Genomic DNA, 16,938 nt, shown 5'->3' with positions numbered 1-16,938 from the left:
CCTGTGTGCTGAAACTTCCTTTGCAGCAGTGAGATTACAACAGGCAGAGAAAGGGGAGAAATGCTAAGGAAGCAGGGAGTGGGAAAGGGTAGTGTAACAGCCTGTGAAGGTTCAGCATGGAGGGGCTCTCAGAGCCCTTCTTTCCATACAACACGGTAACCTTATATTTATCTCGGAGGAGGCGCGTCTTTGTGCAATGTATAAAAATAAACGGATGCCGCTCCTAGAATATATTTTGAAAAGGTGGATGATAAGAAAAAAGCTCAGCACGGCAATGGAAGGGGAATCATTTGAGTGAAAAAGTGACTCTTCTATGCTCATTTGCATATAGCTTTGGTATTGATTTTCTTATAGGTAAAGCAGACAATTTTTAACATCAAGAGGGAATTCTAGAAAGGACATTTCATACCCCACATGAGGGGGGTGCTAGTTTAGTGGGGTAAAAACTGGTGACAGTGTCCCTTTAAGATGATACCATATCTATAGTAGAGGGAAGAACTTGTTGATTGGATGGAGAAATCTCAACCAATCACAAGATTGAGGGTCCTCTTACCTGCGTCATCCATAAAACTCCATTCATCTTAGACGTCATCTTTAAAAACCCTCTTAAAATAGGTAAAAATTGCTCCAAAGTTTTGGAACAAAGTAAATGAAATAACTGGTATAATAAATCAATAGTAAAAGCTACAAGAAACTTTGTTATGTACTGGAGGAAAGTGCTTCTTTCTCCACTTAGTTTGGCTCTTCTTATCCTCCCCCTTCCTTCCTAATTTCCTTTTTTTACTTTGAGATTTTGCTGAATTCCATCTTGCTAACAACAAGAGAGAAAGAAGCTCCAAGAAAAACAGATATGCAGGTCCGGAGGGGGCGGAGCAAGACTGCTTTTTTTTTTTCTCTGCTAAATTTTGAATCGGTCATGCTCCACCCCCTTTGGGCCCTACACAGTATCGGTTATGCCCAGGAATCTCGAATTCGAAACATCTTGCAGGATGCACACTATGTGGATGTACCGAAACTATAGCAATGCTTCACCTGTGATATATTTAGTCTAGTTTTTCTTGGCACGCACAGACTAAAAATCAGCACGATATCAAATTCAAAAGATCACCATATGTGTACATTTGTTGGAATGGAATTATTTTAAGAAATATTATAATATGAAATCTGGAGGGATTCGCATGTAGTCATGACAGCAGAAGACAAAGATGTGTAATAGAGGAATAAGACTGAAAAATATATATAAAACTTTCATAACACTCTTTCCATGTAAATTAGACCTGGATTCTGATTAAAAATTCATGAGAATCATAGTTTATCTGTTAAAGGGAAGTAATACTTTAAAAATAAAAATAAATCTACCACTTAAAGGGATTTTCATGGTGAAAAAACAGAAACAGCGCCACCCTTGTTCATGGTTGTGACTGGAATTGCAGGTCAGACCCATATACATGAACAGCACTAAACTGCAACAAAAAGACCAAAGACAAGAGTGGCGCTGTTGCTCTATTAAAAAAAAAAAAAAAAAAAAAAGAACCTTCTTTAGGATTACCCAAATCCACTAGAGTAAATATTATAATAAAAATTGGCCAAGGTTCTGCTCTTGAGTAAATTCATCAAGATCGGTGACCTTCAAAGGGATTTTACCAATGGAGGGAGGGGGAGGGTTCCTTGCTGTTCAGGAGGCAGAATGTTCATACATTGAGAGAACTATGCAGCTTTCATGGCTGCACAGTTCTCACTCTCGCCAACTGGTACTGATCTGTCTGAACAAAGCAGGGTAGCAGGATGGGCTGAAGATGAAAGATCTCAGACCCAACATTAAAGTGATAATGTCAATTTTAGCTGCTGACAGGTTCTAATAGCCTATGGTATGCAGATTTTAAAAACGTCTGTTTATAATACTTGACCCCAGCCCCAATCAGCTATTAGGCAGTGTATTATCACAAGCAAGGAGCTGCAAGCATTTGGGTCACTGTAATGTCTGGGGCTCGCAACTTCAGCCTTTGCCCCCCCCATTGAAAAACCACCACCATTAGTAACCCCTTTTGGATCCGAACCACTAATCCTCAAGAAGCTTCATTCTACTTCAACATATATAATAAAAGTGTGACCTTTCAGTCAAATACTAAAATCATTTAAACTCCCCATGCTCTCAAAAAAAGTAGAAAACATTGAAAAAAAAAAACAAAAAACCCCCCCCACACTTGATGTTTTTGAGATACTTGTTTTACAGAGCACCTCGGTAAACACGTCTCATTTCTAATTAACGTCGTAAGATCCCCCCCACCAGATCATCTCGCTGTAGAGTATTTTTATCACTCCGACGCGGAGAGCCCCTTGTTGTATCTCCTCGCGCATCGCGTCGCCGCGCTTATTAACACCTGTCCAGAAGAACGCTACACATTTCAACACGTCCGCTGTCGTTATGAACCGTAATTAGTCTAGCTGTCAGGACGGCGCTAATAACACGGCGTTACCCGCCCTTTTATTGCCGGCTGATGGATTTAATAAGTAGATGGCGCTTTTATTTATTTAGACTTTTTAGGTTTTTGTAAAGTGACATAATAGAAGCCGTTTTCACGCTCCTGTTCCTTACACTGGAAAATAAAAAAAATTAACGTCAGATGCTTTAAGGATGTATTAGTCTACAGATCGAACCCTATTATTATACGGCGAAATATTAACTTAGTGGCTAAATTAATTATTTTTGTAAAAAATTTAAAAAAAAGCTAAAAAAAAAGTCCTGCAGTTCAGGAAACACTGACTGTCCATGTGAGGGAAGACATAGCAATTCATTAAAAACACACACCATGGATTAAAGGGGTTTTCTTAAAAAAAAAAAAAAAAAACATGGGGGGGAGGAAGAGGCGGGAAGAAAAAAAATTACAGAAAATGTACTCTTCAGGCTCCCTATTGCAGTGCTGAATGGTGAAGGCTGATTGGCTGCAGTGGTGGTCATGTGATGTCGGATGCGGATGGTCCACACAGGATAATACACTACCAGAAACGGCACCAGGACTTTTATTTTTCCAAGTCCAATTTAGGTGAAAGTGACAATTAGAGATGAGCATACCTAAACTTTAAGTTTGGGTTCGGATCCGTCCAGCATGACCCAGACATACTGCTGAATTGGTGGCCCTGCACCAATCTGGCAAATTGACGCCCCCTACCTACTAGCTATAGCTGTGACAATCACAGATTTGACTACCGCATATTCTACACTTATGTGGATCCCAATGTGGATACAGCAGATCTCTCTCCATCTCTCACAGCAGGAACTGCCAGGTAATTCTACAATTCTTGCGTTTATTTAAATCAATGGGAGAGGCAGAGATTTAAAAAGGAACTTGGGGATTTAGACACAAACTATAACCAAACTGTTATCCAAGATACAATGGGGTACATTTACTTACAGGGTCACCGAGGTTCACAGAATTGTGCATTGTCCGTCTATAATGCACCATGCGACGATTCACCAAGATCATGCACCCAATATCCTGTATGTGTCCCACACAGTTCACCATCTTTTTTGTGGTGCATCTCTAACATAGAATGTGCGACACAATTAGAAAGTTAAATACAGCGTTCGGTCCAAACCAGTCGGATAGTCCGGTGGCACACCCCATAATTGTGCCGCAAGGAGGCCAGCGCAGCTGCGCCACAAAAGGGTCGCGTGTGCCACAATCACAGCACAGACACTTCTTAAGTACCTCTGCAAACCGTTTTAGCCCTGAAAAAGGTGCACAGTGTGACTAAAGTGCAGCGAGCCACCCTTAGTAATTGAGCCACAATGGGGGTAATTTACTAAGGGCCCGAATCGCGTTTTACCGGCGGGTTACGCAAATTTTTCTATTTTGCGCCGATTTTCTCTGTATTACCCCAGGATTTTGGCGCACGCGATCGGATTGTGGTGCATCGGCGCCGCCATGCACGCAACGGAAATCGGGGGCGTGGCCTAACGGAAACCCGACGGATTCGGAAAAACCAGCGCATTTAAAAAAAAAAAAAAAAAAGTGTTGCGGGACACACGCTTACCTTCACCAAGTATAGGATCGTGCACTCTGGCGGGCCTCGGCGGACTTCAGCACAGCAGCCACACCTGTTGGACGTCAGAGGAACTGCCTTAGTGAATCGCCGAAAGACCCGAATCCACCGCAGAGAACGCGCAAATGGACCGGGTAAGTAAATCTGCCCCAATGTCTCACAATGATGTGAGATTCACCAATAAACAGAAATTGATCTTTGAACACTGTATACAAAAGGACCTTAAAGGAGTCACAGGAGTGGAGAAAAGTCATGCTCAGATGTCTCCTGACTTATGCCCGATAAAGGGCAACAAACATCATCCCTACAAAAAGAAATAATCTAAAACAAAAATGGCTTGCTTTTACCCGGATAAAGCAGCTCTTTCTCCATCTCTCACAGCAGGAAGTCCAAGCACAACCTTGACAGGTTGCTTAAAGGAAACCTACCACTTGAAGTGGCAGGTTTCCGATGGCAATACCGAGCACCAGCTCAGGGTGAGCTGGTGCCGGCGCTTATTTTTGTTAGTGTTTTAAACAGCGGTATCGCGGTTTAAAACACTTTTTAAACTTTATAGCCGGCGCAGGCAGGTACGCGCTCGGCGCTTACCATGCGCGCGGCTCTCCTTCACTTCCTATGTAGCCGCGCGTACGGTAAGCGCCGACCGCGTACCTGCCTGCGCCGGCTATAAAGTTTAAAAAGTGTTTTAAACCGCGATACCGCGGTTTAAAACACTAACTAAAATAAGCTCCGGCACCAGCTCACCCTGAGCTGGTGCTCGGTATTGCCATCGGAAACCTGCCACTACAAGTGGTAGGTTTCCTTTAATAGAGGAAAAAAAAAAAAAGTTTCCTATTTGCAGAGAGAGGTCTGATCATGCCCCTCAAGGACATTTGAGAAGACGATGGAGTCTTATACTGCTTTAAAATCAAAATGCTATTTTATTTTTTCCATTCTCTGTATTTGTACATTAATAAAAAATAAAAAAATCTAATCTATCATATATTTATAGAGTTCCACGTATTTCATCTTGTTAATAAAACTAATTGACTTCTTGGAAAATCTCGGAGGTTCAGTATGTGCTCTTCTAATCAATATTCCACTTAATGCCCTGGAGCTGCTAATTGGATCACTGTCATCAACGTCGTGATTGACTGGAACAAAAAAAAAAATTACATAAAATACAGAATCTTAATTTTTTTTTTTTTTTACAGCAAATTGCTTCTAAGCAGAGAAAAAAGAAAAACATACAAAACATTCCCAAATTTCCAGCGTTCCTTACATGCCGTGCGGTGCAGCCTATTAAGACGCCGGCTGTTTCGCTGATTTATTAGCTAATAAATTTTTGATGACTGGTAACTCCTATAAAATTGCTTGGGTGCCGACTACTTTGATTAATAATTTCAGAGCATCGAAACTGTCAGGAATTCATGTATCCGAGTAAATTACAGCGAGACGAATATTAGATATCCCATAAAACAAAGAGGGGAGAAAAGGTTGGTTTGGTCGTTTTTATCTTGTTTCCATTTCTTTCTATTAATTTATATTCAGAATTATCAGGTGAAAATTTATTTTAAAAAATAATAAAAAATATTCAATACTTAGACGGGTTGTTAATTTTCTGTTTAACGTTTTATAGAGAATTTATTTACTTTGTAAAGGGTGGAAAATCATGTTTGCAATTGTCTGAAAATCTTACAAGAATTGTAACAGGTTTGGTGTACTAGAAAGGAATGCCAAGAGATTACAGCTCTGAAGTATGAAGAATAGTGAGTGCAGCTCTGGGGTATAATACAGGATGTAACTCAGGATCAGTACAGGATAAGTAATGTCATGTATGTACACAGTGACTGTACCAGCAGCAGAATAGTGAGTGCAGCTCTGGGGTATAATACAGGATGTAACTCAGGATCAGTACAGGATAAGTAATGTCATGTATGTACACAGTGACTGCACCAGCAGCAGAATAGTGAGTGCAGCTCTGGAGTATAATACAGGATGTAACTCAGGATCAGTACAGGATAAGTAATGTCATGTATGTACACAGTGACTGCACCAGCAGCAGAATAGTGAGTGCAGCTCTGGAGTATAATACAGGATGTAACTCAGGATCAGTACAGGATAAGTAATGTCATGTATGTACACAGTGACTGCACCAGCAGCAGAATAGTGAGAGTAGCTCTGGGATATAATACAGGATGTAACTCAGAATCAGTACAGGATAAGTAATGTCATGTATGTACACAGTGACTGCACCAGCAGAATAGTGAGTGCAGCTCTGGAGTATGATACAGGATGTAACTCAGGATCAGTACAGGATAAGTAATGTCATGTATGTACACAGTGACTGCACCAGCAGCAGAATAGTGAGTGCAGCTCTGGAGCATAATACAGGATGTAACTCAGGATCAGTACAGGATAAGTAATGTCATGTATGTACACAGTGACTGCACCAGCAGAATAGTGAGTGCAGCTCTGGGGTATAATACAGGATGTAACTCAGGATCAGTACAGGAGAAGTAATGTCATGTATGTACACAGTGACTGCAACAGCAGCAGAATAGTGAGTGCAGCTCTGGAGTATAATACAGGATGTAACTCAGGATCAGTACAGGATAAGTAATGTCATGTATGTACACAGTGACTGCACCAGCAGCAGAATAGTGAGTGCAGCTCTGGAGTATAATACAGGATGTAACTCAGGATCAGTACAGGATAAGTAATGTCATGTATGTACACAGTGACTGCAACAGCAGCAGAATAGTGAGTGCAGCTCTGGAGTATAATACAGGATGTAACTCAGGATCAGTACAGGATAAGTAATGTCATGTATGTACACAGTGACTGCACCAGCAGCAGAATAGTGAGTGCATCTCTGGAGTATAATACAGGATGTAACTCAGGATCAGTACAGGATAAGTAATGTCATGTATGTACACAGTGACTGCAACAGCAGCAGAATAGTGAGTGCAGCTCTGGAGTATAATACAGGATGTAACTCAGGATCAGTGCAGGATAAAAAAATAAAATAAAAATAGGAGAATAGTGAGGCTTGAAGTGTAATACAGCAGTGCACATAGGTTGAGTGGCTCAGTTCCAAGGCATCATGCCATTTCCATGAAATATGGTATTACCGTATATGATAGCTTTTACCTAAATCCTTTTCATTAAAGATAGCCATGGTGCATTTAGATAAAAATGGCTGCTGTGTGCAAACCAGTAAACTTTGTAATATACTTCAACAAGTAAAGCAGCTTCTCTGTGCCATCTTCTGTCCCTTTCTCCTGTAGTGAGCAGTACATCTGAAGTCTGTACACAGCAGAGAGCTAAGGAAAGGAAATATCAACTTGTTCCATACCTAAATAGATATGCCTTAAGGGAGTGTCTGTAAAGAGTTAAGTCATTAAACACTTTTTCAGCTTCTCCTGATCTCTTAGCAATCAGTGAATACAAGACAGAAAGATGATTTACACAAACTGATTAGGAAGGAGGAAGAAAGACAGGGGAAAAAGAAGGATACCAGAACATATTTCCTTAATAAAGTATATTACAAAGTTTACTATTATCATTTGCATTATTGATTAAGAAATTGTGTTATAAGTTTGTGTAAGCTAGAACTATGGGTGTCAGGATGGCTGTCTAGCCAAGTGGAGATGCATTGGTATTCCGATGGGCACATGTTGGCACGTCTCCATATCCAGTGAAGAGTAAATATTTAGCTAGACCCCCTGGGGAAGAATTGCCAATATGTTATTGTCGGAACATAGCAGTTGGCAAACCTAGAGGTAGAAGAAGCCATGAAACACGTAACGAGGATTGTGCTCGAATTCCGAATATGTGGAATAAGCATAGGAAATTATTTTTCAATCAAAATTACTTCAAGGTAATTCCAGAGAGATTTGGGAACTTCATCTGTCACATTAAAGGGAACCTGTCAACATTTCGAGCCATGCAAATCTGCAGCCAATGTTGGGTATTGTCCTTGGAGATCGGTGTAACCTCAGCTTTGTACATTTGATGTTAGTAGCAGCAGGACTGTGAAAGTAGATTGATATTCTAGAATCTATGTGCACTTCTGTATTTTAGCTCTCTGCAGATCCTCTCTTCTGCTTTGAGGAATAGCATTAGGTTTCTAATCTATACAAGAGCTGTCACCTAGAGTAAAGTGAAAGGGCTTTGTTGCAGTCTAATTCAGAGAGTGAAGAGCAAAGCAGTGTGAGGAGCAGTTAGAATCACAAAATGTAAAAATACTTTTTCACAGTCCTGCTGTTACTAACACCAAACACAAAGGTATGATTACACAGATCTTTAGGACCAATGCCTAACATTGTCCACAAATTATGTACTGTCATATTTGCACTGGAGTGACGGCTATTAAGGGCAATTATGTCTATAGTTATTGAGTATCCGGACTGTACCAAGGATCTCTACTGACCCATGTAACACATTGATTGATATTTGTGTTCTGGAAAGAACCAGGCACAGGATAATGTATTATTTGTTAGGTGTTTATTTTCATTGCATGAATAATACTGTTTTTTAAAAAAAACAAATCTGTCATATTTTGGAGATCCGTGCAATCATACATTTTATTAGGGCAGCACGATGGCTCAGTGGTTAGCACTACAGCCTGGCAGCTCTGGGGTTCTGGGTTCAAGTCCAACCCAGGTCAACATCTGCAAAGAGTCTGCATGTTCTTTCCGTGTTTGTGTGGGTTTCCTTTGGGTCCTCCGGTTTCCTCCCACACTCCAAAACATACTGGTAGGTTGATTAAATTGTGAGCCCCATGGGGACAGGGACTGATTTGGTAAGCTCTATGCAGCACTGAGGAATTTGTGTGCGCTATATAAATAAAGAATTATGCAGTGTATGCAGAATATTGAGGAAATCTCACACAGTGGTGAATCAGAGAGTGTTCCAAATCCAGCTAGAATCCTGGAATCTAAATGTGTTTTTCACAGTTCCACTGCTAATACTAACAAGATCTCCGTGGACAATACAAAAACAGTGCCTGCAACTCTGTATGGTCGAAACTTTTGGACAGATTCCAATTAAATGTTATACTATTGAAAAAGTAAAATTTGAAGAGGATTCCACTATGTGAATATAGGGGATTATTTACTAAGGGTTGCGGATTACACTTTCGCCGGACTTCGCACCGTTTTTGAGATTTGCACGGCTTTGACAGGTATTTAACAGGGGTTCGCGCTGGGATTGTGTCACACATGATCGGATTGTGGCACGGCTGTGCTGGCTTCTAGGCGTCAAAAATCGGGGGGACGTGCAGTCGGACGATCCGACTGATTTGGACTGAGTGCACTTACATGCACCGGGAAGAAGAAGGTGAACTCTGTCGGACCTGAGCGGGGAAGTGACACATGCATGATCGTCAGATAATGCACTTTCGGTGAACTCCGTTGGACGGGTAAGTAAATGAGCCCCATAGAGTTTGATGCGTCTGGTGGTGGTAGGATACACATGGTCACTATGACTTCCTGGGTTGAGTGTTTGGCTATTGGTGGTTATTGTGGACATTACCGCCTCTCCACGTTACCTGTAATTAGACGAAGGAGGACACTTTACCTGTTTAGTAGAATCTCATCGGAGATCTAGATGGTTCCTTGACCGCCCGTCTACCGGGGAAAAAAAATTTCTAGTTCCTAATGACTTGTGACTATTCCATCATGGTGGGGGCTCGTAGTAGGAAGGAGGTCAGGCAAGGAGACCGGAGTCGTTAAGAAGTTGTTGTCCGGATGTCGTGGAACTTGTCAGCATTCAGCACCTTCACCACTTTCCTTTATGACTCTCTCAATAATATTCAGATTCCGCCAATTCATCTCCTTCCCCAGAAATTTAAATCAAATTGACATGAAATAATGATGGATAACGACTCGTTCCGGACAACGAAACGATGGCAGCAGAAGTTTTTTTTTTTTTTTCTCGTCTTCCGCGGCCAGAGACTGCAAAGACGGATCGTCTCTTTAGAACAGATAGAAGAGCAAGATTAATACAAAAAATGTACCGGGGCATCAATCTTCTTTACTGGTGTCAGGATACGAGCCGAGACGTGGAACCGCCGCTCCACCAGTCTTTAGACACGGCAAGAAACAAGGATTCATTCATCAACTCGTCGTGCCCCGGTCGCAACTCGTGGGCAAGATTAACACAAGTACCTGGTATCGAGTCGTAATCGCAGCATTTTCTAAAATGACGCACACCCGACACTGCTTTTATTTTTGTATTTTTAGCTTTCCTTAATACATTTTTTACAAAAAATAATATGATAAAAAAAAACCCAAACACAAAAATAAATCAGAATGAACCAATGCAAATTTTTATTATTTTTTAAAAAAAAAATAATAAAAAAAAATTCTGTACAATATGAGACTTGTGATTAGTTATTCTCTCTGCATCTTTAGCTGTGCAGCCCCTTCACTGCTCATGGGCGGAGACCTGTAGCTGCTGTAACTCACTGCACCCCTCCCCTTTCCAAAGAGATCCTATGCAATCTGATATCTCAGGATACTTCTGTCCATCTTGCTAGAAAGAGAGATTTGAGCAAAAATTTCAGACTGAAAAGCCGATTAGGAAGGAAGGAGGAAAGATTCTGATGGTCAGGGGTGGATAAGACTGCCATGGTGCCTGGCCCTACATGTTTGGGATCACTTCTTACATATGGTACTAGAAGCTTCTTGGGGAATGGAGGATGCGCCCCTTTTTCCAGATTTCAATCTGGGGTTGCCAGATCGTTGGAGGACCTTTAAAGGTCCTGAAATGGCTCTTGTGTACTTGTGTATTTAGAGCAGGAACCAATGTATGAGGATTTCATGGGTGAAGGTCCTTCGAGGTATAAAATTTGGTGAGTGCTTTGGGTGGCCATGGGCCCCCTAGAAGGCTTGGGTCCTGGGTTACCACTGAAACCGACCTTATATAATCCACTACTGGTCAAAGTAACTGGGAAAAAGCACTTTCCTTCGACATAATAAGTTACAATAAGTTATATTCACTTATCCAATGATTCATACAAAGTTTTTGAAAATGTATTTACCACTTAAAGGGACGCCTGATCCTTTACTGTAAATTATACACAAATTGAAATCCTAGTGCTCTTGTACTGCTCTGGCTGCCCCCATTGCGTCATTTATCTATGCTGTCGGTAACCTCTGCTGGGAAGCGGTCTGTGCTTCAGTTTAGTGGAGGGGGTGTGTCTGTGACTTACAGTCAGCTTCCCTAGAGAGGCCAAGGGAAATTTTTAGGAGGAACCCGTCAGGGAAGTTAGACAATGTAATAAAGGCACAATAGAGAGCCAAACGCAGGGCAAAAGGTATGTTGCATATTTATGAATCATTATTAGTCTCCATTTTGACTGGAGTCTCACTACGATAACTATAATCCTTAGTAATTTAACGTAAGCGTGTGTGGGTACATGGAGTCAGGGAGAAAATTCACATAAGCACCCCATGTATGTACAGTTTGAGAGGTTTGATAGGGCTCTACATAAGTAAACGGGCGACAAAAATGATTAATATGGCTGGAATAATAGAATTACTACAGTATGTTGATTTTATCACATTTTGTACCCGAAAGTTTTAGCCTTTTACACAAGTTAGCCAAGTGCCTTTACTGCCTTAATAATAATCCCTGAATGTTCATCAAGTGATTCAGCAGTCCTGCTACTTCCATGGAGAGTCGGCAGACAGCACTAATGTATCTTTGCTGACATGTCTGAGCTCTGATGAATAGGAGGAGCTGCAGCAGGAGTTTATGACTCATCCTGCTCTGCCCCTTCCTTCTCCCTGTGTCTGTCAGTGCGATGGACTGTGAGAGGAAGAGGCACAGTGGGTGACGCCTGCATGGTGAGAACATCTCTCAAAGGAGGCAAAGACACTGGTGCATATACACTCAGAGACATGTCTAATGGAAGTGATTTATCGAAAAGTGGCCAACGCCTTTAACTTTTTGCTAATTGAGCTAATTGCTAATTAACTTTTTAACAGTCCTCCATGCCGCCAGTGACATCCTAGAGTTTGTGCTCAATTCAACTTAAAAAAAAAAATAAATAAAAAAATAACATTATCATATGTGACCATTCGGATTCTAAAGTCGGGCCCCGAAGCGAGGCGCAGCACTGTCACTACAGACATATACCGTGTGGGCAGACGCATCGCTGTCTAAGCTGTCCATTACTTTCACATGAAAATAGCCTTAAAGGAAATCCTGTCTAGAAGGAAGACAGGAAAACACACACCTTGGGGGGGGATGGGGGGGGGCAGATATTAATAGGATTCATTAGCACTGAATATGTCACTTGTAATGTACAATTTTCCAAATACTGTAAAATCCCTTTAATCTAACATCATACACATCTCCTTCATCAGGACCAAAAAAGTCAAGGTATGGAATTAGAAGACAAAGCGGAGTATGATTCAGACACATTTGTGCTTCTGTTCTAGCGAGACAATGGAATTTAAAAGGCAGAGACTCCGAAATTTAAAGGGGTTTTAAAGAGACAGGAATATCAGAATGACAAGGTCTCACAATTCTCTTCTAAAAATGGATTGGTGTGTGTGTTCCAATTTGAATGAATGCTATAGCTTGTTTGCTCATACCGAGCACAGCGCCAAACAATTAACAGTGGTTGTGCCTGGTATTGCAGATTTGCCCCATTTACTTGAATAGGAATTGGCTGCAAGCAGTCCACATGGATATCGGACTAGTAAGTGGAAACAGTGCTCGCTATGTAGTTGATTGGTGGGGGCTTCCAGGTTTTCGGACACTCTTATTGATGTCATTTTGAGCCCAGAAAACTCTTTTTGTGATTAAGGTCCCAGTGGTTGGAAGTCCAGTAATACGTATTATCCTAGGTGCTCATGATACATCAACACTGCTTTCTCAAAGTAAACCCCCACTCCGACTTCCTTATCTGAACCTTCAGGAACCAATCTTTTTCTGATCCCAGCAGTTGGACATCCAGCGATAACTAACTGTTCTCGGCCCATCTCCCATAGTTGAAAATGTAGAAGTCAAGAAGCCTACACCTCTAAAAGGTCCACACTGGGATCGTGGACCTTTAGTCTCTTCTACGGGGGGACCTCTAATGATCATATAATTGAGACCAATCCTTCACTGGCCAAACCCATTAACAGACTGGGATAAGTCTACATCTACATCTTCTAAAAACCTAAGTATATCAAAAACATAGGGGCTGATTTTTTAAGGGCTCCGCAGCCGCATTTCCGTTGGGTTTGTTTTTCGAATTTTTCCGTTTTGCGGCAAATTCCGACGGGATTTTGGCACACGCGATTGGATTTCGGCGCATTGGCGCCGGCTTTCACGGAACAGAAATCGGGGCCGTGGCCGCCGGACAACCCGACGGATTCGGAAAAACCGCGGAATTTAGAAAACGAAATGTGTTGCAAGATCAGCACTTACATGCACTGGATATCGGGCGCACGACCTTAGTGAATCCCGGCAGAACCCGAATCCTCGTCGGAGAACGCGCAGCAGGATCGCGACTGGACCGGGTAAGTGAGCCCCGTTGTGTGAAGGTATGGTGATCTGACCCACACATCTGTCCCGTAGACAGAACAATGTGTTCCTTATGAATACCGGGCATCAGTAACGCCACATGTTGTCCAAGCCTATTAACGAACACTTCAACGCTCTCTACGCCGTTTTTTCGAGTCATCTCTAAAAATAACCATTTCCTTTCTTTCAATCCCAGTCTTTTAGAATCAATAATCCAGCAGAACTCCTCCGGGCTGTCAAGTGGGTCAACATCTACAGCTTGATCTCGCTCGGCTGAGTCCGTTGCATGAAAGCGCTGAATTTAGCGCGAGGTTACCGACTTGTGAAAGGATTAAAGGAGCGTCTCTTCAGCCTGGTGATTTGCTTAATGAGAAGCTTGGAAGTGTGACTCCTGCTAGTCATTGATGGAAGCCGAGGGTCACGTTAGAAGACCACACATGAAAAAGACTTTCCCCGAAGCTTCACACAACTTTTTCTAACCTGCAAAGAGAAGCTTTGCCTGGATAATAAATTATACACGCCCTGATCAAAGAGCAATTAGCAATCATTAACTACAAAGTCCCAAATCGCAGGCGTGGGCAAAAGTTCCCTCGGAATGGAAGAACACGTTGGGACTGAATGTACTGATGGTTCGTTCCTTTATTTAGTATCGGGCATACATTTCGGGTTGGGTATTTACACTTTAGTACTACAGACAGTTACGTACAAGATAGGGTCCGAAGGTTTGTCGAAACTGTATATTTTATAATTGAAGTTCTAAACAAATTCTTTTTTTGCCCCAGTGACAATTGGAGCTTCAAAATTTTTTGCTGTAATGGGACCAAGGATTATCAATAAAGCTTCATTCCAGACACCTTACAGCTGATTATTGCAGTCTGGGACTATAGTAACATCCAGAGACTTCACCAGAGGTCACAGGGGGCCGTCTGTAAGTCAGGTGTCCTTAAGTAGCGGACCGCCTGTACTTCTAACAAGTTGTATATTGGGGAACAAGAATTCTAAAAAAAAAAAATTCCCTTCTAAAAAAAAACACTTCCCTCACTTCTATCGATCTTACTGTGATGCTGTCCTGGTTCCCCACAGGTCTCTACGCTCTGGCTCTCCCGACAGGAAATGTCCCTTATCCTATCTCTGATTGGCTTTGGCCAGTGATTGGCTAAGCAGTCACTTCCTGTAGTTTGAAAGAAGTCAGGAAGTAGAGATGTGTGGAGCACCAGCACAGTGCAGGAACGGGAGCAGCAATGCATGGATAAAAAATAATTTAAAAAAATATATAATAGTTTAAAATAAATATATAAAAATAAATTAATGCAACAATTTGGACCTTTAAAAAAAAAAATAACCAAGTGAACAACCAGTTGCAAGCAGGTTCTTCTATTATTGTTTTATCACATGTCAACAAATCAGAGCGGACCACTGTGAACCTCTGTAGGCAAGAATGGCCCAGGTAGGATCCAGTTTGTCGTTGAAGGGAAAACCAAGACAGCACAGAACCAATAAGACGGTAGGTAAGTTACAATTCCTGCCACTAAAAATAGGCAAGTTACTAGCAGTTTTAAGATAGGAGTCATTAGAAATATCGTCCGCTATAAACACAAGAGCTCATAGTCCGACGGCAAGTCAACCAGTACTTGTCTACAGCCAGTAGATGCCAGAGAAGTCAACAAAACTATTTAGTTAAAGGGGTTGTTCAAAAATTGTCACATGAAAGTGTTGAGGTGACCTCCCTCTTTGAGCAGTCCATAGCTTAGGATATGATCATTGCAATAAATCTGGAGAACCCCTTTAAAACTTTAGATCTAACATCTACCAAGACCAAAGCTAGACCTCAATTCTGAAAAGTTGAGGAGCAAAATACTACAGTGTCTTCTACAAGAGATGAAGTACTATCTGATCTGGTGAAGGTCTTGGATTCTGGATGGTAATGCTGATTTACATACACCTGTGTCATATGCCTCTGTATAGGTCAATGAGAGACAGTGGGGGTCATTTACTAAGGGCCCGATTCGCGTTTTCCCGACGTGTTACCCGAATATTTCCTATTTGCGCCGATTTTCCCTGAATTGCCCCGGGATTTTGGCGCACGCGATCGGATTGTGGGGCATCGGCGCCGGCATGCACGCAACGGAAATCGGGGGGCGTGGCCGAACTAAAACCTGACGTATTCGGAAAAACCACCGCATTTAAAAAAGAAAAATTTGTCGCGAAAATTGCACTTACCTTCACTCAGCCCGGCTCGGTGTATTCCAGTGTGTTCAGATGCTCTTCAGCGCAGCAGCGACACCTGGTGGACGTCGGAGGAACTACCTTAATAAATCCCGGCCGGACCCGAATCCACCACAAAGAACGTGCCGCTGGATTGCGAATGGGCAGGGTAAGTAAATCTGCCCCAGTGTGTTGCGCCGAATTAGACCAGCATGGAAATATGAAAACATCATCAAGTTCTTGAACCACACCTAGACATCAAACGAAGTTCCAAACTGGTGGAGCCCACTTTGACCACGGCTTCACTCTATGGTACTGATAAAATCACAAGCTACTTACTATTTGTAGGTTTCAGAGCGAATGTATTCAAAGACGTGAGACACTCCAAGCTGGAACTGATCAGCGATTGGTGTGACCCAAGGGTTGTTTTCCGCTTTGAAGACCTGTTTTTGACCAGTCAGATCTAAATTTCCTATAAAATAAAAAAAAAGAAGACCACGTTACAATGCTGAATTCCTATTGTAAAAACACAAAAGGAAACCTGTAAAAAAAATAAAAAAAAATTCCAACTATACATAAACCAGAAGTTAATCTCATGAAAAATTCAGTTTCTACACAACAAGTTCTTATGGTTGCTGTATAATTAACACAAGGCAACTCAGTTCTCATTATCCAGAAGGAAACATCCAGAGATGTAATGTATCATTACATCTAATAAAGCTGCTCTGACTGCCCCTCTCAGAGCCGGAAGTCACAGCAAGCTCCAGTAATATACACATAGGGGCAGATTTACTTACCCGGACCATTCGCGATCCAGCGGCGCGTTCTCTGCGCTGGATTCGGGTCCGGAACTGGATTTATTAAGGTAGTTCCTCCGACATCCATCAGGTTTTCGCTGCTGCGCTGAAAAGCATCGGAACGCGCCGGATTTCACCGGCTCGGGCTGAGTGAAGGAAAGTGCAAGCTCCGCGACACAATTTTTGTTTTAAATGCGGCGGTTTTTCTGAATCCGTCGGGTTTTCGTTCGGTCACGCCCCCCGATTTCCGTCGTGTGCATGCCGGCGCCGATGCGCCACAATCCGATCGCGTGCGCCAAAATCCCGAGGCAATTCAGGGAGAATCGGCGCAAATCGGAAATATTCGGGTAACACGTCGGGAAAACGCGAATCGGGTCCTTAGTAA

General features: G+C 42.1%; 1 protein-coding gene across 3 annotated transcripts in view; it reads right to left on the bottom strand.

Moving 5' to 3' along the window:
- RSU1 (Ras suppressor protein 1) overlaps nt 1–16,938 on the bottom strand; it is a 96,718-nt gene that overhangs the window by 22,425 nt on the left and 57,355 nt on the right. For all 3 annotated transcript variants that reach the window (XM_072154225.1, XM_072154224.1, XM_072154226.1), the window contains exon 8: nt 16,096–16,228. In XM_072154225.1, coding sequence (XP_072010326.1) covers nt 16,096–16,228 — 133 coding nt within the window. The remainder of the gene's footprint in view (nt 1–16,095; nt 16,229–16,938) is intronic.

The sequence above is a fragment of the Engystomops pustulosus genome, chromosome 5, assembly GCF_040894005.1.
Source record: "Engystomops pustulosus chromosome 5, aEngPut4.maternal, whole genome shotgun sequence".
Classification (NCBI taxonomy): domain Eukaryota; kingdom Metazoa; phylum Chordata; class Amphibia; order Anura; family Leptodactylidae; genus Engystomops; species Engystomops pustulosus.
This window is presented reverse-complemented; position numbering and strand designations above follow the sequence as displayed.